At 41.6% G+C, this 25,690-nt stretch overlaps 2 protein-coding genes across 5 annotated transcripts in view; one reads left to right on the top strand and one right to left on the bottom strand.

Moving 5' to 3' along the window:
* The window catches only part of NRG3 (neuregulin 3), a 1,121,259-nt gene extending 1,101,039 nt beyond the window's left edge, over nucleotides 1-20,220 (bottom strand). For all 4 annotated transcript variants that reach the window (XM_003274520.4, XM_003274519.4, XM_030798793.1 and 1 more), the window contains exon 1: nucleotides 19,250-20,220. In XM_003274520.4, coding sequence (XP_003274568.2) covers nucleotides 19,250-20,072 — 823 coding nt within the window. In that variant the 5' untranslated portion in view covers nucleotides 20,073-20,220. The remainder of the gene's footprint in view (nucleotides 1-19,249) is intronic.
* Nucleotides 20,122-22,339, top strand: LOC115831148 (bcl-2-binding component 3, isoforms 3/4-like). The gene is made up of 3 exons (XM_030797756.1): nucleotides 20,122-20,248; nucleotides 20,665-21,064; nucleotides 21,914-22,339. The coding sequence occupies exons 1-3, from the start codon at nucleotides 20,122-20,124 to the stop codon at nucleotides 22,092-22,094; spliced, it is 708 nt and encodes a 235-aa protein (XP_030653616.1). The 3' UTR covers nucleotides 22,095-22,339.
* Nucleotides 22,340-25,690: the final 3,351 nt, after the last annotated feature.

Genomic DNA, 25,690 nt, shown 5'->3' with positions numbered 1-25,690 from the left:
CCAATTCTTAAAAACAATCAACCTGAAGAGAAATGGCACGAGATAGGATGGCGAGAAAGTGAGAGAGAGGGTTCTTCACTCTTTAGAGGCACATCTCCTCTCCTGCTTGTGTTCAGTGTGTCAGAAATTGAGATATCAGAGATTGACATACAACTCAGTTTCAAACTGAGCATCCCACGCTTCGGAGCAATCATATCGAAAGGGCATGCTGGTTAAGTTGGCTTTTCTCAAAGGCTAAGAAATTCATGTCCAGATGCCTGGAAATGGATATCTTTCTAGTAAACAACACTGTGGGATTTAAATTTTCACAGCATCATTCTCCTCCTCTCTAACGGTCCTTACTAGCTTGAATTTTTCTCCCAAAGACCAGTTTCTACATACAATATTTAACATGTAAGATAAAATTTGGCTCCCAAATTTAAATCCTGCAATTAGCTCGTAGAATAAATAACATTTACCCTCTAGTAATGATTTCAATGTGCCCCAGTTCCACATACCTAAACACTCCTCGGCTTCCAATGTGTCAGTTATTAATCTGTGCAGCACCTTGGTTTATAAGATGGTTTGATATCTATGGATTTCAAAGCAGCCTAATCTAAGGAACAGCCATTCCCTCACTTTTTGCAAATGAGGACCCTGGGGCTCCTGGAGGCTCACTCCAGCAAGTTCAGGTATCTTAGAAGAAGCAAAACTCACATTCAAGCTTATCTTCCTGACTTAACATCCACTGCTCTTCCTACAACACACACTCCCACACATGGACATGCACACGTGGACACACACAGATCATAATCTCATCATTAAGAGTATAACTATGATCAAAAGAAAAATAACTATTACAGGCATTCTGATTCTAATTGCTGATTTTCAACCTAATTAAGATGGTAATAGCATCAGATAGTGAGAAACAAAACAAGATAACATCCACATTAAATGAAATCCAAAAGTCTACTGAATTAAATTGGTAGGGGTTCCCTTTGGGCAGGGGCGGGGCTTAAAACTGCTGAGAGTATTGGGATCAATAATCTGAGTATGCAGATCAGTTTTGGGGCTGTTATTACAATTTATCTATCTATGATATAACATTTTCAAGGTTTTTTAATGGCAAAAAAGGCAGAGACTAAGGCAGCATCCCTCTATCTTAAAACTGTAATGCTTGAAGGATAGATTTGTCAATGATCAGCAAAGCCTTAACGGGGTCAGATTTTTTAACCCAAATCAAATTAATCAATTTCTGGTTTGAGTGTTAGCAATATGCTAGGGAAAGGCATGTGTAGCCTGACCAACCCGTGCAGACAGTTGCAGTGCTGAGTCTTCCTGCTGGTCATGGAGAAGACTGTGAGCCCAAGGGAAGTAGATGCCAAAAAACAGGGAGCTACAGGATGCTGCTGTGGCCCGCTCTTACTCAGGCGGCTCTATTTTTATGATGTGATGTTTGAAAAGCCAGTGTCACTGGTGATTTGATGTTCACCCACCTCTCCACCGCCCCTGGCATGCACTGGGTTTCCATGGTACTTATTAGCGGGAACAGCAGTAGACCTGTGGTTGTTGGAGGCAGCGGCTGTCACAAGGCCCAGGTGCAGAGCAGCACAGGCCATGCTTCCGTGGAAACGAAGTCTCTTCTCCAGCTCCTCCCACACCATGGAGCAGAACAGTGGAAAGGAGGACAGAACGCTCAGGATGTGGGGCAGTGGGGGGAGGGCAGTCTCCATGCACTGTCTACACTCAGAGAGAGGCACAATTTAAGACCTCTAGACTGTTTTAAATTATTTTATGTTTGATTAGTGCATGTGTTTCTGCTCCTATTATGAACTGGATTGTGTCCCCCCACTCATATGTTGAGGCCGTAAACCCCAGTGCCTCAAAAGGTGACTGTATTTGGTGGTGATTAATTTAAAATTAAGCTCTTAGGATGCGTCCATGTGAGGATACAGTGATAAGGTGGCCATCTGCAAGCCAAGGGGAAAGGCCTCAGAAGAAACAAACTGTGCTGCAGACACTTGATCTTGGACTTCCAGTCTCCAGATATGTTAGAAAATAAAAATAAATTATTTTTTCTTTCTTTTTTTTTTGACACAGAGTCCAGGCTGGAGTGCAGTGGTGTGATCTTGGCTCACTGCAACCTCTGCCTCCTAGGTTCAAGTGATTCTCCTGCCTCAGTCTCATGAGTAGCTGGGACTACAAGCACAAACCACCATGCCCAGCTAATTTTTGTATTTTTAGTGGAGACGGGATTTGTAATTATCTCTGGGTGGTAGAACTACAGTTGACTTTTACTTTCCTCTTATTACTTATATTTTCTAATTTCCTATAGTGAAAATCCTCTGTTTAATAATAAGAAAAGCAAGTGGAAAAAAATGATAAACTAGCCACTTTGAGTTTGAATTAAATGTCACTGACTCTGTCGCAGCTCAGAGCTATGTTCTTTTAATTTTTAATTTTTGTTGCTAGAGAGTAGGTGCATATATTTATGGATTACATGAGATAATTTGATACAGGCATGGAATGAGTCATAATCACAGCAGGGTAAATGGAGTATCCATCACCTCAAGCATTTATCCTTTACCAACAATCCAATTATATTCTTATAGTTATTTTTAAATGTACGATTAACTTATTTTGGACTACAGTCACCCTGTTATGCTAGTAAATACTAGCTCTTACTCGTTCTTTCTATGTTTGTGTACCCATCAACCATCCCTACCTCTCCTGTAACCCCTCACTACCCTTCTCAGTCTCTGGTAACCATTCATCTACTCTCTATCTCCACGTACAGCTATGTTCTAATGTGAAAGATGGAGCCATATTCTGAAATCAAAATCCCCTTGCCAACCAACATAACAGGAAATATTGCCTTTCATTGAGGTATATTTATAATAGGGCCCTAGGAATACCATTTTTTAGTCCTCTGTTCTTCTTGTAACACTCTTCGTAAAATTCAGCAAGTAAGAGTTCCATTTACTTAAGGGGGTGAGATATCATATCTAGAACTGGATGAATTTATTTATACTTTCAAATAAAATATTTTGTGTGTGCCCGCAATTCCTCCTAGGGCTCCTCATACCCTTATTTTTGGAATATGTATATATATATATGGGTGTATATATATATATATATATATATACGCCCACATATATGTATATATTTACATAAAGTGTGTGTATAATACACAAACATACACACACAAAGAGACACACACACTTTGCAATAACACACCTATAACTGGCTACCAAGCTCTACATCTCCCAGAAGAAGGGGACGGAATTCTTTTCTAAAGTTGTAAACAAGCAAAGTTCATCTGACTTTAGGACTTAACCAAGTCCCACCTATGTATCACATTGAAACATGGATATTATTAAATGCCAAACTGACAAGTGTCCAACAGAAAATACACTAACCAAACAAAAACAAAACCTTCATCTGTGTGTGTTTATGTGTGTGGACAGAGCAAGACAGAGGAAGGCAGGTAGGGAGAGAGCGAGCCAGAGAAACCATAATTCAAAAAATTCCACTAAGATTCTAATCTCAAATTTAAAACCTTGGCCTCCTGGAATCTTTGCCACATCTTGTCCAACAGCCTCATTTACAGAAGAGCCTGAAATTCTAGAGATCAAGTAGTTTACCCTGGGATCTCAAACAATTGAGGAGCAGAGCTGCATTCCCAAACCAGGTAGGGGCATCCCACTGTGTCTTAATTACTTTTCCCCCCTTTCAAAACCACTGTCCCAATTATCTTATTTCCAACTTTCCCCAGAAGCAAAGAAGAAAACAAATGTCACAAATACCAAGATTGTGCAAAGGAATGATAAACTTCCCTAAGACAAGACCCTCCAGCCTCTCCACACTCTCCATGGAGATCACCTCCCTCATCTTCCTTGTGTTCATCAGGGTCTTCTGTTCACAGTTTGCAACATGGCAGAGCATCTAAGTGGAAGTGGTAGACTAGGCATATGGAGATGAGGTAATAAGCCTGGATAATCTACAAACTCTTGAGTCCATGCTTAAATACCTTAAAGTGCACCATATTGCCAACAGCACATTGCTGTCCATGCCAAACCTTACAGAGAGTACATGGTCAGGAATAGAGCCGTATAGTCCAATCATCAAACAGGCCTTTGGGAATAACTTTCCTTCTTTCAATCTCTTTCTCCCACGGCACATGACAACAAACCTTTTTCATCAAAGGCAAAAATATTCTCAAATGTTCAAAGAGCTCAACTTTCCTGGCACTAAAGCATCTCTATTTTGGAAAGGTCAAGAGGTTCACCCAATTGCATGTTACTGATAATTGAAGATTAAAGTGGACTTCCCAACTCAGCAGTGAAAAGAAATTAATGGAACAGCTAGAGTACTCTTCCCAAAATGCAGCATGTGTGATTTATTTTTATGCAATTCATTTCATACCTTGTAGCTGATATCTGGAGGAAAGGAAGCAGTTCTACTAGGGGGAACAGATGATTTCATTTGGCAATATAATAACGTCTGGGGAAATGTGAGAAAATTCAGTGGCAAACTTCAGCAAAGTGTCTGAGTTTAAAAGTATCACTGGCCAAAGATCACTCTTCTCAATGGCTTGCTTGCATAGAGACTCTCCTGTCATTATAAAGAGTTCACTGACCGGCAATTTAATTCAATTTTCAAAATGGAAGTGCAATACATAAAGACACTCTGTAGCTAGCAATTAAAGTCTTCAAACCCTAACACTTAGATATGCAGTTATTTTACAGCAATCAGGATGAGAACACACATATTTACTGTGAACAGTATTTTCCAATGGTAGGAATTCACTGTGGAATACCAGGGAGCTGAGAGTTGTAGACTGAATATGTTCACTATGTATTTATTTTTGTATATGTGGATATGAGCAAGAGAGTGCAAACATCATGACAAAGGTTAATTTTGAAAAGATGTCAGCTTTCTATAGTTTCCTACAGATTAACATTACTCTGCTTGCTTTTTAATATTTCTTTTTATATCAGTGCTCAAATAAAATACTTAAATTGTTGTTTCCTAGCATCACAAAATTCTTACCACTGGTAACAGATGTTTTTAAAAAACTAATTTAGGGTTTCAAATGTTAAGCGGATTCTGCAAGTTTCTCCCTTCCCCCACTCCAAACAAACCAGTATTGCTTCTAGCCAATCCAACTAGCTGAAAGGCTTAAACCCTTCCTTGCCATTCTAGAAAGTAATTTTTCAGGTGCCAGTCCCTGCAGAGTTCAGATGCAGAAAGCCTGTCAGAAGGCACCAGGCAGAAGGACTGTGGCTCACAAGCGCATGGTCTACTTGACCTTTTCTCTTTAGGGTTAACATTTTTGTGTTATCTAGTCATTTAGAAGTAACAGAGCTCCTTAGACTTTTACAGGACTCAGCCATTTGCAGTGTATTGGAGGAAACAGCATTTCATTATTTATCATAAATTACTCAGAGCCGCTCACAATGCAAGATGAGCACCAGTGTGGTACCACAAAAGGTCATTTAGAAGCTTACAAAACTCAGTGATGAAGGAGAAACACAGATTTGGATTTGATGCTCATTTTGTTAAAACTCTGATCTACAGCTTCGCCTTCCTTTCAAAAATCTCTTCTGATCAAATACAAAAAGACTTGAACAAATAACTTTAAAAAATATATCTTTATCTAAGTCAATAAAATAAACTAAAAATATTCCAAGCAAATAACACTTGTATATGTCAGCTGATGTATTATAACTGTTGACATCGGTGAAAATTATCTCATCAGTGGAAAATAGAAGAGAGATACCATTGGCTATTAATACTAATTTAACACTTGCTCTTACACAGTGCTATAGCCCCTCTGTCTGGTAACAAGGAGCAACCAAGTAAGCCTGAGCAGGCGAGAGTGATGAATTGGATTTTTATCTGAAGGTTCTTCTTTAGGGTGAAAAACGTGGGTGACTCCACTAATTTTAGCTGCCGATATGTAAATGAATGGATGCAGTTCTCCAGTCCATGACAGGCACTCTCTGGCAGGCCGTGCAAGAGCCTCATCTTATTACAGACTCCCAGCATATTCCTCACCACGTGATGAGTGCAGAAAGGAATCAACAGCAGCATTCCTTTTGAATCTGATGCGACGTCAGCATTCAATTCCAAAAGGTGCTGAGTGGCTTCTGCAAAGAAGACCTCAGATGGAACCAGAAGGGTGATGTGGCAATCAATTCAAAAAGGAGTTTTTGCCTCTGAAAAACCTAAAGACAGTCACAGGTTAATTTAGGTGAGGCAGTGAAATCAAGAGTTCCTTCTTGTTATTCTTCTTGTATCTCTACTTGCAAATTTTTAGGTATTCGAAAGCTGTTATTTTGGGTTAAATCTAGGGCTTTGTTGATGTGACTATGGATAAACTAAACATCCTTAAAACATGCCAATTCTATTGCTTCTTGCAGCGCTTTGAAGAGGCATTGGAATGAAGTCAATACTTAAATATATCCAGCACAAATCAGAGACAATATCTTTAAATGATTTGGAACAAGTTAGCCTTAGAGAATCTTTAAAATTCGCTGCTCATCCCTCTCTCCAAGTCATCCTGGAAACCTCGCACCTTCTGAAAATACCACAGATATTGTATCACTTCCTTGCAACCCATTCTGACTGTGGCTTAACATAGAATCAAGCTGTGGCCTCCAAAACCCTCCCTCCTTAATCAGGCACTGCTCCAAGGAAAAGGTGAGGCTGTCTGTCTACCAGGTCAGAACCCTCACTGGCTTCCATATAGGTGGGTGCATGCAAACTTCTACCTTTATTAATGACCTTTCCCTCCCTGGGCCTCCCTTCTCTATTACTCTGCCTAAGGAAATTCTCCCTTGAAACTACCTTTCTCCCTCTAAGCAGTACTTTCTGAAATGGCCTTATAGGCTTTTCATTTGGAATCACACATTCAGCACTTAATGATTCTTTGGTACATATCTTCTGATCTTCTCCACAAACACCACAGATGCAGATGATGAATTATCTTTCTTGTGTATATCACACTGTAATGTTTGCAGAACTGTAATAATGCCATTCTCAGGATACAAGTGGGGTTTTACATGTGTTAAGATGTGTGAAAAGTGTGGCAACTTGTTGTATCAGGAACACTCCTGATATGAGTGAAATAGGGTTTTATTGAATATAAAATACAAGGTGTCCACTCAGAAAAGCTTAAGTCGAAAGGGAATGTGGGTGTTTGCATGGAGTCTTACTAAGAGGGGATCCTGAGAACAAAGGAAAATGCTGAAGCCAGGAAGACCCTCTTTGCATCTGCTGGACTGTGAGACACCAACAACAAACATTGAGAGCTACCATCCAGTCTCTGTACATGGAAAAATCTATAAACTCAGGCCACCACCCTGGTAGCATGAAGTGGTAAAGGCCAAAGGAATGTTCCTAAAGTTTTCTCTTATTTTTTCAAATTAGTATTGATGTATACAAAAAGTGCACAAATCAAAAGTATAGAAGTTACTAAATTTTGATGAAGTGAACTCACTCATGTAACCAGCACCCATATCAAGCATTGCAATATTATCAATACAGGAAACCTACACCTGGGTCCCCTTCCATTCACTACCTGCCCCTCCTCCCCAAAGATAATCACTATCTTGACTTCTAATCGTTACACAGTATATAAATAGAATCATATATTTGTTCTGGCTGTTTTTGACCACCATTGCATTTGTGAGCTATTTGAAGGACTTTCAGCACAACTCATCACCAAACTTATGGGTCATGTGCCCTACAAATCACCACTCTCCAGCGGACTCTGGAGTCTGTCTATGTTCCAACCACTGAAAATTAATATAAGAATAAATATCTTATGATTTTGGGAGAGGCTTATAGCATCCAGTAAACCTTTGAACTGGTTATCCCACCCATTCATGTTTGACCAAACATCTCCTTTCTAGTACTCAGCACTATCAATTAGCCTTTGTGTTCTCTTTTCATTTGATCCTTGAAATAGATCAGATAGTTGATTAATATGTATATATAACTTATTGATTTCTATTGGCTATATCCTTCTATAGCAATACTACTAAGACTGTCTAACATCTGCAGACTGGAAGAGCCATTAAGTATCTCATTAAACTCCCATCTTCTATACCCTTATAAAGTCAAGGCTAATCATCAAAGGCCCAGAGTAAGAAACTCTGCCTTCAATAAGGCATTATTTCCCATGAGCAAATGGAAATGCATTTGCACTTCTACACATCTGCATTTCACAGCAGGAACCCAACTCCATCAACACTTTAATGCTGACACCACCAATTAAGAAACAAACTCTTTAGACATAAAGAAAAAACAATCTTCACAGAACCAAGACCAATAATTGAACTAATTCATGGAGTATATTCTTTACTTTTTTCAAAAGTATAACAACTTCTAATTAGGAAAAAGATAATTCATGAACAATAACTAAAACTTAGAAAATACAAAAAAGTACAATAAATTAAACAGCATCCCTATTCCAAAATCCACAAAGAACTACCATGAACAATTTGGTATACTTCCTTTGAATACAGTTACTATATATTAAATCTAGTGACCAATAAAGCTTAATATCATGGACATCTTATATAATTTTCTACCCAAAGTTTTAGATAAAAATTATATACTAAACAGTTCCCAAAAGCCTTAAAATTAGTACAACAAAATTTAATAGCTTTGTAATATCTTTCACATGGGTAAACAAAATTTATTTTACTTATTTTATTTTAACTTAAAACATACAAATGCATATTCACTTGCCAAATATTTGGTTATAGAGCTCAAGGCTTTTCTCTGAGTAAACATCTGTTGTCCTTCTTATGAAAAACCATACCCATAATGTATAATGTGATTTTTCCAGTTAAGTTTATTGTGGAATAAAAACTTAACATGTGAAACAATACAAGTGCAAATTTCTTATGGATATATAAGTATATTCTCGTTAAACATCTCACAACTTTGTCAACTAGAAGAAGCACTTTTTTTAAAGTGACTTCTGTTTATGGATTATATCCAATGTAATGAACTTCGTTTTAATAGAAACCACAATTCACAGATTTATAGAATACTTAAATGCATTACCCAATTACAGTAACAAAAACAATCAGAATAAACAGGTTTGGGAGCTAATATAACTAATACCTGTTAACCAAGGCAGCTTTCATTTGGTTAAGACAGAAGTGCTACCAACTGTACCTGCTCGGCATGAAGTGGGCATTTGTCAGTTGTTTTTGTTTTTGTTTTTTAATTTAAGTTCTGGGATACATGTGCAGGATGTACGATTTGTTACATAGGTAAACGTGTGCCATGGTGGTTTGCTGCACCTATCAACCCATCACCTAGGTATTAAGCCCCACGTGCATTAGCTATTTATCCTGATGCTCTACCTCCCCCACACTCAAAATGTGTTAGTTTTTTAATACAGAAACAGAGAGTATCATACTGAAAAGTCAATGAAATAGAATTCAGTCAAGCTATCATTTAATATAAACATTTCTACAGCCCATTTTTTAAAAAATTCTGTAGTCTCTAGATTTTTCCACCATGCTGAAAAAAGCTTTGGTCTAACAATAAATTTGGGCAAACAACCCCAGTGGCCCCCCTCATAGACTAACAATGAGTAAAACTGTCATTGTTAGTTTATGGGATTCACTTATAGTCTTACAGGATGTTGACAATACAATCTTTCTGACACTACAGTATTCCTATCCTTCAGCATGGCTATTCAAATGAGTGTCACGTGATCTTAGAACTTGATCGATTTCCATTTTCTTTTTATAAGTTTGTAAAAGTAACGATCTCAACTACCTTTTACTTTAACCACAAGAGAATTTTTTTTCTTCTAGCTAAAAGAACACTTGGCAAACAAAAATGTCAAGCAAGTAAGCAATGATTGGGTCTAGTTTGTAGTACCCCTGGCAGAATATCAAGGTCTCACCAATGTTCCCCTTCTTAGAACTGGTAGATAATCAGTGATGGGTACCTTGCAGTATGGCTCCAAGATGGAATTCAGATGTTCTGCAGCAGGCATTGCATAGCTCCAACTCCCATTATTGATTTGGTAGAGTCAGTACTTTAGTGTCTACAGAACTAAAAGGCTATCATTCCAAATGCTCCCCGACACTTTTCCATTGATCATTCTCAGCATACACTGCAGTCACTATTGTAACCAAAAGTAAGTTTGGAATGGGCAGAGAAGACAATTTTGACTGGATTTTAGGAAGCAGAGGAATAAAATCCGTAACTGTTTTCTATCATTGTTATATTGAATCGCCTACAAGCAGCCATAAGAGAAAATAGAGAGTTGAAAAGATCGAGGAACAGAAGTTTAGAGGTAGGGAACTGTTGCTCAATGGGTACAAAGATTTAGTTATGCAAGAGGAATAAGTTCTAGAGATCCGTTGTACAACATAGTACTTAGTTAACAATACAATACTGCATACTTAAAAAAGAAGATAGATTTCATGTTAAATGTTCTACCTAAACAAAATTAAAAACACAAGAGAACACAAGGAAATTTTTGGAGGTGATGGATATGTTCAGTACCTTGACTGTGGTGGTGGCATTAATAGGTATATGCATATGTCCAAACTCATCGATATGTACACATTAAATATGTACAATTTTTTGTACAGTCATCCTTCGGTATTCCAGGGGGAATAGTTCCAGGATTCCTCTCCTCTAGGATATCAAAATCCTAGGATGCCCATGTCTTTTACATAAAATGGCCTAGTATTTGCATATAATCTAAGGATAGCCTCTCATACAGTTTCAGCCATCACTGGAGTACTTACAAGCAGTGTAAATGCTGTGTAAATAGTTGTTATACTATGCTTGTTTCTTATTTGTATTTTTAATTGTTGTATTGTTGTTTTTATTTTTAAATATATTTTTGATCCCTGGTTGGTTAAATCCACAGATGCAGAACCCAAAGATATGGAGAGCCCATTGCATATCAATTATATATCAACAAAACAAAAAATAAACAAGAAGACAACATTCAGAACAACATGTTCTTTATCTTTTACTGAAACATCTGAATTTCTCCTTAGACAGAAAACCCAGGCAATTTCTCTAGTTAGATTCTTTCGTATCAGAGCAAAGAACAGGTACAGTGCAGGTGAGCTACTTATGGAGTTTACAGTGGAAAATGCCACTATCTATGTGTAAAGTGCTTGACGGAAGCAATGTACAAATGGATATAGTGACACTATAACAGTGAATTAGGTAAGTAAGACGGAGGTGGGGAGAGATTACCTGTAAAACACTCCTCCAGTCTTCTTGATTATCCAGTTTCTGCAAGTCCTAGGCAAATTATATATCCTAAGCCCAGCTTGATTAACTCTATCAATGAGATAATCAAACCTAGGCTGCAGGCCTTGATATGATTGTTTTTCGATCCTTATTTCAAAAACAAATAACACGAAGAATGTACAGTGCTACATGCCCAGGCACACGGTAACCCTCCACATATGGTAGCTGTCGTTTTTATTATTACTTAAATTCTTAAGCCGCTTCCAAGACTGATTATCTGTGACTAATCCTTCTACATTACTAAAAGCAAAATTCAAGCTACAGAAATGAAGAAAATCTGATGATGATGAGGGTGTGGCTTTCTCTTTTAGTGGATTTCTAGCTCCCTGGCAATTCACAGGAAATCATGCCAGAGGTTGCATGTAGTCATGGGAAGGTATCTGAGGGGGAAGGCTGATATATTTAAGAATTCTTATCAAACGTTTAGCATAAAAATTCGATTCCCATAACCCTGGCTGTAACATATTAATGCTAATATGTTGCATGGATTCAGCTGGCCTTTTCTTTTTTTCTTTAAAAGAATGTTTGTATGGCCTATATTGCATCCATGATACACACTATCACTTTCAGGAAAAGGCCTCAAAGACAAAATCTTAGCACTGGAAGCTGCTAAACTTCCATTATTAAACTTAATTCTGAATTTAGTTTGTAGGTTTGTTTCTTACTAATCCCTTTCTAGGCCCAGGAATGGCAATCTATGATTTATGTACAATCACCAACCTGTCTTGAGAAATAAAAGCTTATAACAACAAAAAGTAATACTTTAAGATATAATTCAGGATGAGATTTCCAACAAACACAGATTTGAAGAAATATATTTCCAAAATGCTAATATTAAAGTTCCCCAAAGTACAAATACAAACAGTATCTTTAAAAGAGCTCCTTGATGGATACAATCAACCTATTAATTCTTGAGAACCTAATTCACAGTAACTGCTAAGTGGCCAAGGGAATGCAGTGCAGGCATGCCTATTTTCACATAAATTCTCGGTAAAATCTAAAGACCCAACGACAATTAGTGTAGGGATGGCACAAAAGGGCAACTTGGACATATTTTGCTTTATCAAGAATTTTTAGATTTCAGATTTCCAGATCATTCAGCAATCTCACTCATTTTCTCCCAAATTTCAGCTCCTCTTTTTGATAAACATAAGATGGAAATAGGCTTTAAAAAACACCTACGAAGCAAAGAATGACAAATGATGACCTCCAGTTTGTGGTTCAACTTCCAAGGTGATTTGAGGTAGGATTCCACACTATATTTTATTGTGTGTGCCAGGGTATCAGAGAGGAATATAGGAAAAACCCAAGGGCATACAGGAACAATAATCTTTCATTGTGATGAAAGATCCCTCAAGCTAGGTAAGAAATCAGCTCCAATATTTCAACCGAATTCAATAGTCTGATGTGCTCTTGGATGAAAATAACCAGTCTATCTACTTCCCATTTCACTTGACATAAAAACAGTGACTGTTTTTCAGCTTATAAACTCTTTTGGGATTGGCATACAAGTCAGGTTATTGTCATCAACCTCATTATACCAGGGGAGGAAGATAAACTTCAGAGAGATTGTATCAGTTCCTAAAGGTTGCACAGCTATTATAGAACTCACGGCTAGAGGTTTTATATAGAAATATACAAACAAATGTTGTTTATAAATATATATGTGTATCATACACACACACACACACAATTTGTTACCCTTCCGTGAGAGTTCCTAAAAAATATGGTTATGACTGACTCTCATTTCTAATACTGTTACCTCCTAAAGGAATCACTTCCTTAATCTAACTCCTTTTAGCCAACTGGCTGTCACCACACTGCCCAGCAGGAACACACCAATGGGGCCCACTGCACAGTGAAAGGGACACGGCCACCAGGCCAAGCTCAAGGAAACCTACACTCCGCTGCAACTGCCAGCTGAGTTGTGCACTTAACAGTACTCAGTTGGGATAATAGATTTGTTTATGTCAGTTGTTCTTATGCTAATTATGTAATTTACTTAAATATTATGTAAACCAGTGATATATGATTATGGAAATGAAAGATAATTGTGGTTTCTATTAAAATGTAGTTGAATGCTTTGAAGAAACTCCAAAAGGTAAGTTGTTTTTTAAAGCATAAAAAAAGAAACTGAATCATATAGACTAGAAAACTGCAAGAGATTCCCAGGGCAAGGGTTTATTATTGTATTTATAAAGAATCTGCATAAGGATTCCTTCACTAGTGTCTTTAAAGGAAAAAAAAGCTGGTAATTACAGGTGTGGCTAATTAAAAAAAAAAAAAGAAAGCAAAGATGCTAAGCTTAAACCAGTAGACACATACTTAGAAAAAGCCTTCACCCTAACATCAATACATGGGAGGCTGAATGTTGTAGTGATTAAAAGTTTTATTTTAATTGTCTGCTTTATGAACCATTACTTTTACAAACTTTTGGAATCAACCAATTACTTAACAGCATTGCAATGCCCCCAGATAGATACTTAGTAAACATTTGAAACATGTGACATATATTATGAAAATATAATTATATGAACGTATATGATAGCTTATGCTCAGTTGCTCAGCTGTGTTGTGGAATCAGATAAAAATGCTATCAAAATTAATATGATTTGTATACCAATCTATGGGGAAAAAGAAATGACCATTAGCTTCCATCAAGTTTTTGGAATCCTTAATTATTGTTTTAAATCACCAAGACAGTTGAGTAACTCAATTCCCTAAATGAGTATTTTTTTTCCTTAACTTTCTACATCAACTTAAGCAGTCTAACTTACCAAAAGGATTAACTTTTAAAACAACTTGAAACAACATGTTAAGCGTATCTAAGAAATTTCATTTAATGAGTATAATGAGTATTGACTCCTTGTACTCTAGGCTAAGAAAAAAAAGGGCAAAAAAAAAACAAAAACACAAAAGCCTGAAAGAAGCCTTCAGTCAGAGCCATGATTCAACTATAAAATACTGGAAGGTGGGTGTACAGGAAGTCTTAGGGGAAGAGTGAACTGGAAAACCAAACTAAACATGTGTCTAATTATTTTATTTATAATTGCATGAATAGGAAACATTTATTTAGGTAAGTTTTGATAGTGATATTGCAAAGTTTCAAAGAGTCCATTGCTCACTTCACTATGTATATGGTTCTGGAGGGAACACTTTCTTGGGTGGATAAGTAAAATTTCTAGGATCTCAAAATGTATTTGTCAACGCAGTACCAGCTCTGTCCTTACCCAACACACAAGTCTAAAGATAAAAACATCTAGAAAGAAAGAAAAATGAATTTCAGTTCTATTCAGAAGCAATTCAAATGCATTTTACAGACTTAGATTTATGACTATTCCCTTGCTCTTATATATTTCGGGGCCAACTTTCATGTTCCATTTTTGACATCCCAGATAGAATATTGAGATATGTTTGGCATTGGAGATGAGAGGTTATGAGCAAAGAATTTCTACAAAAGCAAGTTGAAAATAAGCTTTCTTCTCATTGTGTACAAAGGGGAGGAAGGGCTGAGGAAGTAGCTCCAGAGAGAGGAGAGATGGTATTCCTCTACGTCCTGGATCTCCCAGGATGGCACTGATTCCAAATGGCACCAACATTCCTGTTGTTGCCCGACCTGAATTTAGAAAAGCTTCAGTAACAGCGAGAAATTGCCAGAAAGCAGCTGTTTTTTTTTTTTTTTTTTTTTTTTTTTTTTGGTCAGGTTTTGAAAATAGCACAAATATAAAGGTAGCTGGATTCACAAATGAAACCTGCAGAAGGGACTCTCAATTAACAACAACACCTCCTATCCCTCACCTCAGTCTGAAGAACTGGGGAGGAATGCTTAAACTGCATTGTCTTAATGCACAGAGACCAACGAGTCCAAACTTAAAAGGGCCCTAAAAATATCCTTGCCAACACACCCACCCCTGCCCTCTTTTTTTAATTAGGACCATGAAGTGCAACATAAGTGTGTAACAGTAAAATTGTACAGCATAATTGATTAAAGCAGAAAAGTCTCATAATCCTGAATTAAGGCCAAAGGAAATCAAAACATACTCAGGTTGCAGCATGTGCTCATAAAAAAAAAGAGCTCTCAATTGGATTTCATAGGAAATATTGATCCTGAGCTCTGAATCCTCTCACTTTGGCTACCACGCATGATTGGGGTCAGTAGCTTCTATGTTGGATGCCTTTGAAGGCCTCGACCCATGTAGACAGAATACAACGTACAGGAGTAACTTTATTCAAACAAATTATATCTGAGGCTGCTTATAAAGCAAACAAGTGTACTCTTATTTCAGGAATGAAGATGTTGAAAAGAATAAATAAGAAAATAGTCGATTTTATCAATGCCTCTCTTAAAAATTACAGTAGGTATGACTAGGTAAAGTTTTATATAAATAGACATGATTAAATTAAAATTACCTCCGTAATTTGTTAGTTGCTTAAACATCAAATGTACATTCCACATTTATTTCTTCTTAAATACACTATTTGATATTTGTGATGTTCATTATAATTAACCATATACCTTCCAAATCTAACCCAAAGAAACACCTATTAAAAGAGGCTCTTTGTCTTTAGTATTTGAATTTAGCCAATGACTCCGGGCTACCACCTGTTAAACAGTATTTTCAGCTTAGTAAAAGAATTCCATGTCTCTAAAACAATCCACATTTGCATTGGCAACACTGTACAACTATACTTCAAATCTGAAAACGAAATTGAAGGAGCTGTAAAGGGAAAGGCTGATTGTACATTGGTCAAAATCACTGTTCTCTGTCTGTAGTGACCTCCTCCCTTTGGCTTGAAAAACTTGTAAATTAACCTATACCTTCAAATACAAAATGCTTCAAAGATGTTTCTGGTGAAATAATCTCCCCGGCGATATGTTTAAGACATTCGTTTTTAGAGTCTGAAGTGCAAGCAAGCACTAGGCAACTGGAAACCCAAGAATCCCAGGAACGCTGAAGAAAGTTTTGGTCCAGCTCACGGCCTAAACGGTGGAGGATGGGAAGAGAAGAATCAACTTGCAAACCCTCCTTTCTCCTCCTGCCTTCAAAGTTCAATCCTTCTTTGTCTTTAATCCTACAGAAAATTAGAAACAGTTCTCTAACTGGGCCTTCCCCATAGCAAAAATAGCTTTTGCTTGAAAAAAAATCCTATTATCCATTAGCAAGCATGCTCATTGTCAGTGAACCAGCCTCTTCCACTCCAAAGAGCTATGCTGTCGTTTACAGACAGGATCCTTCTGATTGATCTAAGATGAACACAAAGACATTCATTCCATAAGCTTTCAGGTATCCAATGCAAGAGCAAAGATCCTGGCCATTAAAGAATTTGCGGGTTAGTAAAAAAACCAAAGCATCATCCTTAACCATTTTCCAAGTACTACAACAGAATCCATTACTTTCATTTAAAAAAAAAAAAAAAAAAAAAAAAACAGAAAGGACGGAAAAGACCCACTAAAGTATGGAGGTGGGAGCTGGGGAAAAGAAAATTTCTCTCCTGGGAACTTTACGGGCATAATCAAGACAAGTAAAAAAAAATATGAATGCCAGTGATTCAGGCTTTTTTCATCCTACAGTAGCATTGCTGATAATCTCTCAAATGAAATCTTAATTTCCTTTTGTTAATAATCCTGCAATCTTGGGTAAAAAAAATAACTAAACTATCCTCTTTCTTCAAGTCACCATACAAACTTGCCTATTTAAACACGTTTTACGAAAACTACATAATTCACTTTTCCTTAAAATTTCCCTTGTTTATAGATGCAAACCAGGTCAATTTCAGCTGGATTTTGCATACTTGTATTACATACCTTAATTCAACTTCTTGTAAAGGTTTAAAAAAGAGAAAGAGCTGAACCTAAGATACAAATACAACAATACTGCTTATATGTCTATGTGAACATTGACACCATTTACAGATTTTTCCCCTCTTTTCCTTGGGGCTGAGGGCCCTGTCAATAATCATTACTTATTAAACAGGCTGCCATTCCTGCCCACAGAATGTAGGAAGAGAGCATAGAGGGGTAGAAATAATTACCTTGGGCTTTTCTTTAAAGACCTCCGGAATGGTACACAAGGAAATCAATTGAGAAAGAACATGAAATACCCCTACCATGTGTAGTCCCCTTCCTCTCCCAACGCATACAAGGGTTGGAGGTATACCACACTCCATTATTGTATCAACTGCATCAAAAGAGCAGATCAAAAATCTGGGGTCTTCAGGGTAGACTCATTTTCAATCCATTGAATATGCTCACACATACACTCACGAATCCTTTATCCTTCTACAAAACGCAAGCTAGATTTGTTGAGTGGAGGCTCTAAACACCTCCTGAGAAAATGTGCTCTCAAAAATGACTGCTTCAGCCAAAGGAGAGAGAAGCAGCAAGTTACTGGCTCTACTGCCATTCTGGTTTGTGGCAGATTCCTTCCTTCCCTCCTTCCTGTCTCCCAATTTATCTTCTAGACTGTTTTTTCCAAAGCAAAGTAGGTTTGCTTTTTTTTTCCCCTTTCCCTCTCCTGGATCTTACTTACAAGTACACTAAATTCTTTAAAAAGAAAAAGTTTCAAGGGTTAAGTAACACCCAGGGTAAGATCATAGGGCAGGGAAATGAAAAATCAGCAGATGACTGAAAGCAAACCCAGTATTCCCACCGTCACTGAAGAGTTAATGATGAACACTCTTCCTTTCTCTCAGATGCTATGGCTCAAAACACAAATACAATATAAAGACAGCATAACCAGACAGTTTTTTGCAAAATAGCCTTGCACAGAACTTGAATTAGCAGGCTGGGGTTTGTCCTAAATAACCTTCACAGGTTGCACAAACTGTTCCCATATCCTGATCAGATCAGCTTAAAAGACACCTGAGATTTCCTTTGAATAAGAACAAGGCAGGGGGTGGGGGTGGGAGGTCAATTAGTCACCTACAACATTTATAAAAATGTTGAGAAAATTACGCACTTTCTATACAATAAACAGAAAGCTATCATGCTTTGGGTATACTGGCCCATACTGAGCCCAGGTTGAAGATGCTACATTCTAACAGTGACATGTTTCCAAACGGTTGGATGTTCTCACACTTGAGTGCAGAAAACTCTCAACTCGCCTATATTTTTCTGGCACAGAGGTAGAGGAGATAAGGTTCACACCCCACCTTTGGGAGCGGAACAAAAGCAAAGGCTTGGCAGGGCTGAAAAAAACCTCCTCCTTCGTCAGGACCCTAGAGGTGGCAGCTCTGCAGGGCTCCCTTCATATTTCCTCCTAGTTAACTCACTGTCGGCGGTCACAGAATCGATGTCTACACCTTGGAATGGCCACGGGCAGGCTAGGAGGTCAGTTTAGCCCTTTGCTTTTGGATCGCCTCCTTTCCCCAAGTCTCCCAATGGCTTCTAATTAACCCTTTCTGGTTCCTGCCCAGGTCAGGGCTGCTGGAAGCGTCCTCAGCTACATTCTACCATTATCTCCATCAACTCGTCACCCCACACATGGACATAACTTCCTTTCGTGGTTTATCGTCGGTCAATTTTCATGTGCTTTGCTTTCTTTCCTTCCTACCAGCGGGCGGAGAAGGGGCTCAGTGCCTTCGGGAAGGCCCTCTCTCCCTCCCCGGCCCTCTACTGGAACGGGATCTGGCAGCTCGCCAGCAGGTCTGCAGTGAGGAGGGATCGCGTTAACCCTTTGAAGGGAGTTGGGAGATCTGTTCTCATTTGGGACCCGCTAAAGTGGGGCCAGTGGAGCCTGACAATCTCCCTCCCGCTCCTACACGCCCCACCCCCCCAAAACCAGAGCAGGCTGGCACCTTCTTCCCCGCTGGTGGCCAGTTTTAATCAGCTCTCACTCTGCCCCAAACCTGGGATGGGGGAGGGAGCTTGCTAGAAGGCAGGCGGCGAGGGAAAAAGACAGGAGGGCAGAAAAGAAACTCAGTAGTAAATAATAGTTGAGACACAGTGTTTACTTACGAAATTTGGGGCTGGTGCTAGTTTCTGGTGTGGTGGTGGTAGCGGAGGAGGAAGAAGAGGAAGAAGAGGAGGCAGCATCCTGAAAGGGAGACAAGGTCCAGGAGGGAGTAGAATCGTGAAGGTAGGAGGAGGTAGCGTATGCTGCAGTAGGCCAGGAGGGCATTGCCTGGGTACTTGCGGTGCCTGGCACCGGGGGTCGGGAGCCCGGCGTGCTGCTACTGAAGAACGGGGCCGTGGTGGATAGGACCGTCGGGGGGGCCGCAGTGTTCCGTGCTGTGGTGGAGCGCGGGCTGGCCCGGATGGGCACCCGGTGCCCGGGGAAGCGAGTGGGCGCCCGCGTGATGGTGGTCAGGCGAGTGCTAATCCGGTTGGGCGTCCTGGAGGAGGCGGCACCCCCGGCGGAGGGGGTGGCGGGGGACGTGGTGGAAGTGGTCGTGGTGGTGGTCTCCATGGCCTTGGGGAAAGAGCTGGGCTTGGAGAGGAAGAAGGGGTCCTGGCCCATCCCTTTGGAGTCCACTAGGTCGGTGGGCACGTACTCCTTGACGGAGCCCACCACGATCCATTTGAGAAGCATGAGGCTGAGCCCCAGGCCGATGAAGCCGATGAACAGAGGTACCACGCACAGCCACGTCTGCTGCCGGTTCCACACGATGCAGTCGCTACAGCGTAACTCCCGGGGGGGCTCGGCCGCCCCTTCGCCGCCGCCGTCCGGGCCCCCGCCCGCCGCTGCCGCCGCCGCAGCCGCCGCGGTGCCCTCCTCGGCCGAGGCGGCGGCTGCCGAAGCGGCACCAGGTGGAGAGGCAGCGGCCGCCCCTTCACTCATCCTAGGAGCCGGTCTTCACCTTCGCCCCCCCGAGGGCCGCGCCAGAGGCATGGGGCCGCGCGGGCCGGGCGCGGGCGCGGGCTCCGGCGGCGGCGGCGGCGGGCTCGGGCGCAGGCAGCGGCCGCGGCGGCCGCATGCAAATCCGCTCCCTGCCCCCACGCCCCTCCCCCCGAGAGGCGGGCGGCGGGCGGGGAGGAGAGGAGCGGGGGAGGGGACGGGGCCGGGGAGGGGGCGGTGAGGAGTGCGGAAGAGGGGCGAGAAGGGCCCCCGGCGCCTCCGGTCGGTCAGAGAGCGGCGGGGCGCGTCTGCAGCCCGCCAAGCGGCCTCCTGCGCGCCGGGGCCCCGCGCCCGCTGCTGCTGCTGCTGCCGCCCGCCGCCTGCGTGCGCTCCAGCAGAGCCGGCATCCTCGGGGCACCGCGCCCAGCCCGCTCCCTGGGGCGCCCGCTCGCGCCGCGCCTGGGCCTCGCGCCGCCTTCAGTGGCCCCGCCGGCCGGTCGCGGGGTGCCGGGTGCCCGCCAGCCGCATTCCGACACAGAGGGCCTGCCTGGCCGCCGCGAGCTTCGGCGGCTGCTCCGCGAGCCCAGGCGGTGAGGTGCACCTGTTCTTCAGCCGGCCCGCAGCCAACCCTCGGCCAGCACTCTTCCAGAGAGACCAATCCCAGCGCAGCGCGGAGGGCTAGCGGCCCGGCTCCTCTCGCTCCAGCCGTTCGCTGCTGCGCGCCGCTGCCGCCGCCGCCCGAGAGTCAAACTCCAGAGAACCGCGCCGCTGTCGCCGCCTCGAGCGAGGGGCTGGGGGCGCACCGGGCGCCCGCGGCGGGTGCGGTCTGACCCGCCTCCGAGGGACTCAACAAGCAGGCAGAGGATCGGAAATCACGCCCCGGCGCCCTGCCGGGTTGAGCGTGGGGGACGAAAGCGGGAGACTGCGTCGGGGGTCCCGGGGGACGTAGACCCCGGGCCGAGGGCGTCTCCAGGCGGGCTCTGGCTGCCAGGCGGGTGCGTGTGTGTGTGCAGAACCGCCGGGGCGGGCTGGGATTCGGGCAGAGTAGCGCCTCCCACCAGCACCTAATGCTGGTTTCTTAATGCACACAAGATAGATAAATGATCCAAGCAAACCCCCGTTTGAGGTGGGCGGGGGGGGGCAAAAGCAGCTCCCGACCGATTGTGAGCCTGTCTCCTGTACGGATCCAGTGGGGTCAGAGACTGACGCTGCTGGGCGAGGGGGCGGGGGCGGATGCGGGTGGGCGGGTGCCCGTGCCCTCCCCTGCCGGATGGTGGTGCGGCTGGATGGAAGGCCACCTTTGCCTGAGTTCCTGAGAGGTGCAGGTGGAGCGGAAGACCTTTGTGTAATCAGACCTGTCAGATATCTCCAAGCCATTTATGTGAACTTGCCTTAAAATATTGTCTTTACGTGTAAATGTACGCACAGGTACACACGTTACAAGGCAAGCGTTTGTGAGAGGTAAATATAAAACGATTTGGGCTTGGACTCCCAAATTCCTTTACTGCTTTCTTCCCTTGGCTGGGGAGGCAACTGTGTACCCACTTCCCCAGCGCTGTGTGGTACCCGCCGAGGCAAGGGGCAAAGAGCCAGTGTTAGCATAATATATGCCGATAGTGCAAAACCTTGCTTGCCAACTCTCCCCAGATTTCCTGGTCTAAAGTGAAAACAGAAGAGGAGGGGTTTTTATTCACAAGTGTTAAGAATATGAGGTTGAGAAAGGCAGCTTTCTAATACATTTCCCCAGCACTGTCTGATTGGCGTGGATGATGGAGCCCGCATTCTGTTGTCCTGTGATAGTCTCCACAAAGATGAAGTTTTCAAGGTATCCATTTTATTCACAGGTGGAAAGCCAAACGTTACACTGAAGAGACTGCAGAGAGCAGAGGATGCATTGAAACAGGAAGCCCCTGGGGTTTGGTGCCTACCAGAGTACTTTGCACAGACACGGTTAATAAATTATTTTTGATGGCAGTAATGCGGCTGTCACCTCTTTCAGCTATAGCATTGAGACTTTCCCCATAGGAAAGCTTTTGATTTTTACTTTGATGGAACATGCCTTAATCTAGTAGTGCTGAATTATGGTTCCAAAAATTGCAAGCAAAAAACAAACAAAAACAAAACAAACAAAAAAAAAACATAAAACAGAATCCTTTGAATCCAAATTCCTTTAGCTTTCCAATGTAAAGCACTGCCCTCTTAAGTAAAAACTGACCCAGTATCTACCTTCTGTAGGTGCTAGGAATCTACTTCCCAGCTAGGAATCTACTTGCCCAGCCTTTCTTGTGTAGCAAATAAAAGCTTTCCTGCAAAACTCTTTGGAATTATAGCAAGTGCTACTGTCAGCTATTTGAGATAGAAAATTACTTTTCCAAAGCACTCCTAGTTCATTGCCCACCCCCACCACTGCCAGTATTCCTATGGTCTCCCATTTTTTCTGCCTGGTAGAGTAAATCCAGTGTACAGAAAGGGATGCTATAATGCTGCAGCTGGGCAAATGCAGGCAAATTTTCCCTTTCCTGAAGCCACAGTCTGACAGCATTCACTCCATGTTCTCTCATTACTCCCTAATGCCTTCTTCATCTGCCTCTCCAAATTCCTCTACTTCTCATTTCCACTTGGCTTTAACAGCTTATTCATGTATCCCTGTTGAGCTCATTTTGCCCCAGATCCCAAGCCACCGTACTCAGCTACCCATTGGTTGTTCTCACAGTGAACATCATCACTAGAGAGAGAGAGAGAAAAAAAGCAAAACATTGCTTTGATAGCCTTGTATTGGGGAACAGGTTGTACCACCCTATCCAAGAATGTTTGGCTGGTGCAACCATCATTAACTTGCAATTTTATTGTGAGGCTCCCTGGTAGCAGGTGGTAAGCACTGGCACTGGAAGTGAGAATGGGGAGGGGGCTGCCCACAGTTGTGTCAAGGACAAGTAGTGGACCCTCTCACTGCTAATAAGCAGCCAGTTAGTCAGTCCCATGGTAGGGAGGAGACTCGTTCTGGTGACTCACAGCTCACTGGAGCAGAACGCTGAAGAAGCAGCTTCAGGCTCAGACTCTTAAGACAGGGATTCAAGTTAGAGCTCTGCCACTTATAAGTAATAAAATCACTCTGGGCCACTGTTTTCTCAACTGTGAAATGGAGGTGTGATGCCTACATTCTATGTAATTATATGAAATTGTACAGCTAAATGGACTATTCACCTATGGCACCATTTAAGCATTATCCTCAGATATCTTCCTGAGGAGATAATTATTCTAACAAATGGGTGTGGCATGCCTCAGCCTCCCCTGAGCTTCCCATCTGCCTGACTATAATTACCTGTGGATATCTCCTATGTGGTCTACTGACACGCTAAACTTGGGATTTCTAATCATTGCTTAAAGTTTGACACAAATCAGCATTTCTATTGAAATGCAGTTTTCCCCTCAATGGCACCAATATCCCCAGGCTGAGAGTCTCAGTGCCATCTGACTCCTTACCCACCATTTCCCCAGTTCAATTAGTTGTCAAGTCATTTACTTTCTACAATATGATTGTCCAGAGCTTCCTCCATTGCAAAGTCTTTGGTAAAGGCTCATCTTTGAAACCACAAGGCTGTAAATGACCTCAGTGGCCAAACACCTCTGATGTGGCATCTCATCACATGTCCCAGGTGTTGGGTTTCTTCTGGCTCTCTGGCGAAGGGCACTTCCTGGGGAAGACCACCCAGCCTGTCAGTGTACATAATTAGAAAAGTCTTTTTGTTGAGATGAAAGTCGGCCTTCCCATACATTCACTCTTTCTCCTTAGCTCATTCTTTATAGAAACCTTTTACAAATTATGTACCAGGCACAGAGGATATAACAGAGAACACAGTTAAGGCCCCTACCTTCATGGAGTTTATATTTTAGAGAGACTGATGATGAACAAACACAACAGATAAATTTTATAGTCTATCAGAAAATGAAAAGTGCAGGTTTGGACCACCAAGAACCTGCCTAGTTAGTGTAATTACAAAGGACATCTCCAATCCAAGATCCTCAATCTGTTTCCCATCCCCACAAGGCCATGAGAACTTCACACTTCTAGCAACATGACACCAGAGTGCTCTTTTATTCCCTGTGGGTTCCCTGGCTAGTGTACTCACTTTTGAAGCCAGTCTGGCCTGCAAAATCCTAATATTCTTCATAATGTTTACTGGAATCGTGTAGAGGCAATGTGGTTCCCGAACACATTTCACAGACTAAACATTTTGCAAAGCATGAATAAGGTTAACCTTCCATATGACTACATATGTCCTTTTTCTCCCTTGGTTTAGTCCACTACTGCGATTATAATGATATACATTTTTTAGTAATCATGGTGGCCTTTTTAAAAGAAAAGTTGATTGCTTTCTTCACAGGTCTCAATAAGTAATTTTATTTCTTGTGGGTTCTTCATGCTGTATGTGTAGGATCCACCCAAAAATCTACTGGAAAATCCCCACATGGATCACATTATTCATGACAGCTTGACTCCCAAGCATTTCTGCATTACATCCCAATATCATAAATAAAAATGAATAATAAAATACAAAAAGCATACAGAGCAAAATCTGAAAGTGGAAAGTGAAGAATTCCAGTTCTAATCATATGGTAGTCACAGTAAAGATGATTGTAACAATCTTCAAGGACTTAAGGTATTTGGAATGTTACCAAATTGCACTATCATAAATTAGAAAATGCTGACCACGGTATAACAGGATGTGGAATTAGAAGTTTTTAATAAGGCACTAAGGAAAAAAATAGATGTGAATTTTTAGTGGAAGTTGCCAGAAAACAATACCCAAATTTCAAAATAGGTTAACTATGAACTGGGTAGGTAGCACAACAAATTGTAGATGGGGGGAGAATTTTTGTTTTGTTTTGTTTTGTTTTGTTTCATTTTGTTTTTGAGATGGCGTCTTGCTCTGTTGCCCAGGCTGGAGTGCAGTGGCATGATCTTGGCTCACTGCAACCTCCGCCTCCCAGGTTCAAGTGATTCTCCTGCCTCAACCTCCCAAGTAGCTGGGATTACAGATGCCTGCCACCACGCCTGGGTAGCTTTTGTATTTTTAGTAGAGACAGGGTTTTGCCATGTTGGTCAGGCTGGTCTCAAACTCCTGACCTCAGGTGATCTGCCCACCTCAGCCTCCTGAAGTGCTAGGATTACAGGTGTGAGCCACTGTGCCCAGCCCAGGGAGAATTTCTGTGAAGAGGCTACCTTTAGCAGAAGTTGTGTCTGAGTTCAGTGGGGGAGGAACACAAGTACAGAGCCTTTTTCTTCAAGTACAGATATGTATCACTTAACAACAAGGATATGTTCTAAGAAATGTGTCATTAGGCAATTTTGTTATTGTGTGACATTGTAGTGTATACTTAGAGAAAACTCTATGGTATGACCATCTACACACCTAGGCTATGGGGTGTGGTCTATTGCTCCCAGGCTATACCTGTAGAGCATGTTACTATATTGAATATTGCAGGCAATTGTAACACAATGGTATTTGTGTATATAAACATAGCTAAGCATAGCAAAGGTACAGTCAAAATATGATGTTATAATCTTAGGGAACCACCACTACATGTGTGGTCCATCATTGACTGGACCGTCCTTATGC

This window comes from Nomascus leucogenys, chromosome 18, assembly GCF_006542625.1.
Source record: "Nomascus leucogenys isolate Asia chromosome 18, Asia_NLE_v1, whole genome shotgun sequence".
In the NCBI taxonomy this organism is placed as follows: Eukaryota; Metazoa; Chordata; class Mammalia; order Primates; family Hylobatidae; genus Nomascus; species Nomascus leucogenys.
Note: the sequence above shows the minus strand (reverse complement) of the source record. Positions and strands in the feature narration are given on the sequence as shown.

Excerpts from the sequence above, each read along its gene's own strand:
- LOC115831148 (XM_030797756.1), top strand. The coding sequence starts at position 20,122 with ATGGGGCCGCGCGGGCCGGGCGCGGGCGCGGGCTCCGGCGGCGGCGGC. Across the intron at positions 20,249-20,664 it reads CACGCCCCTCCCCCCGAGAG|GTGCACCTGTTCTTCAGCCG; the intron begins GCGGGCGGCGGG and ends CCAGGCGGTGAG. Across the intron at positions 21,065-21,913 it reads GGGCTCTGGCTGCCAGGCGG|GTGGAAAGCCAAACGTTACA; the intron begins GTGCGTGTGTGT and ends TTTTATTCACAG.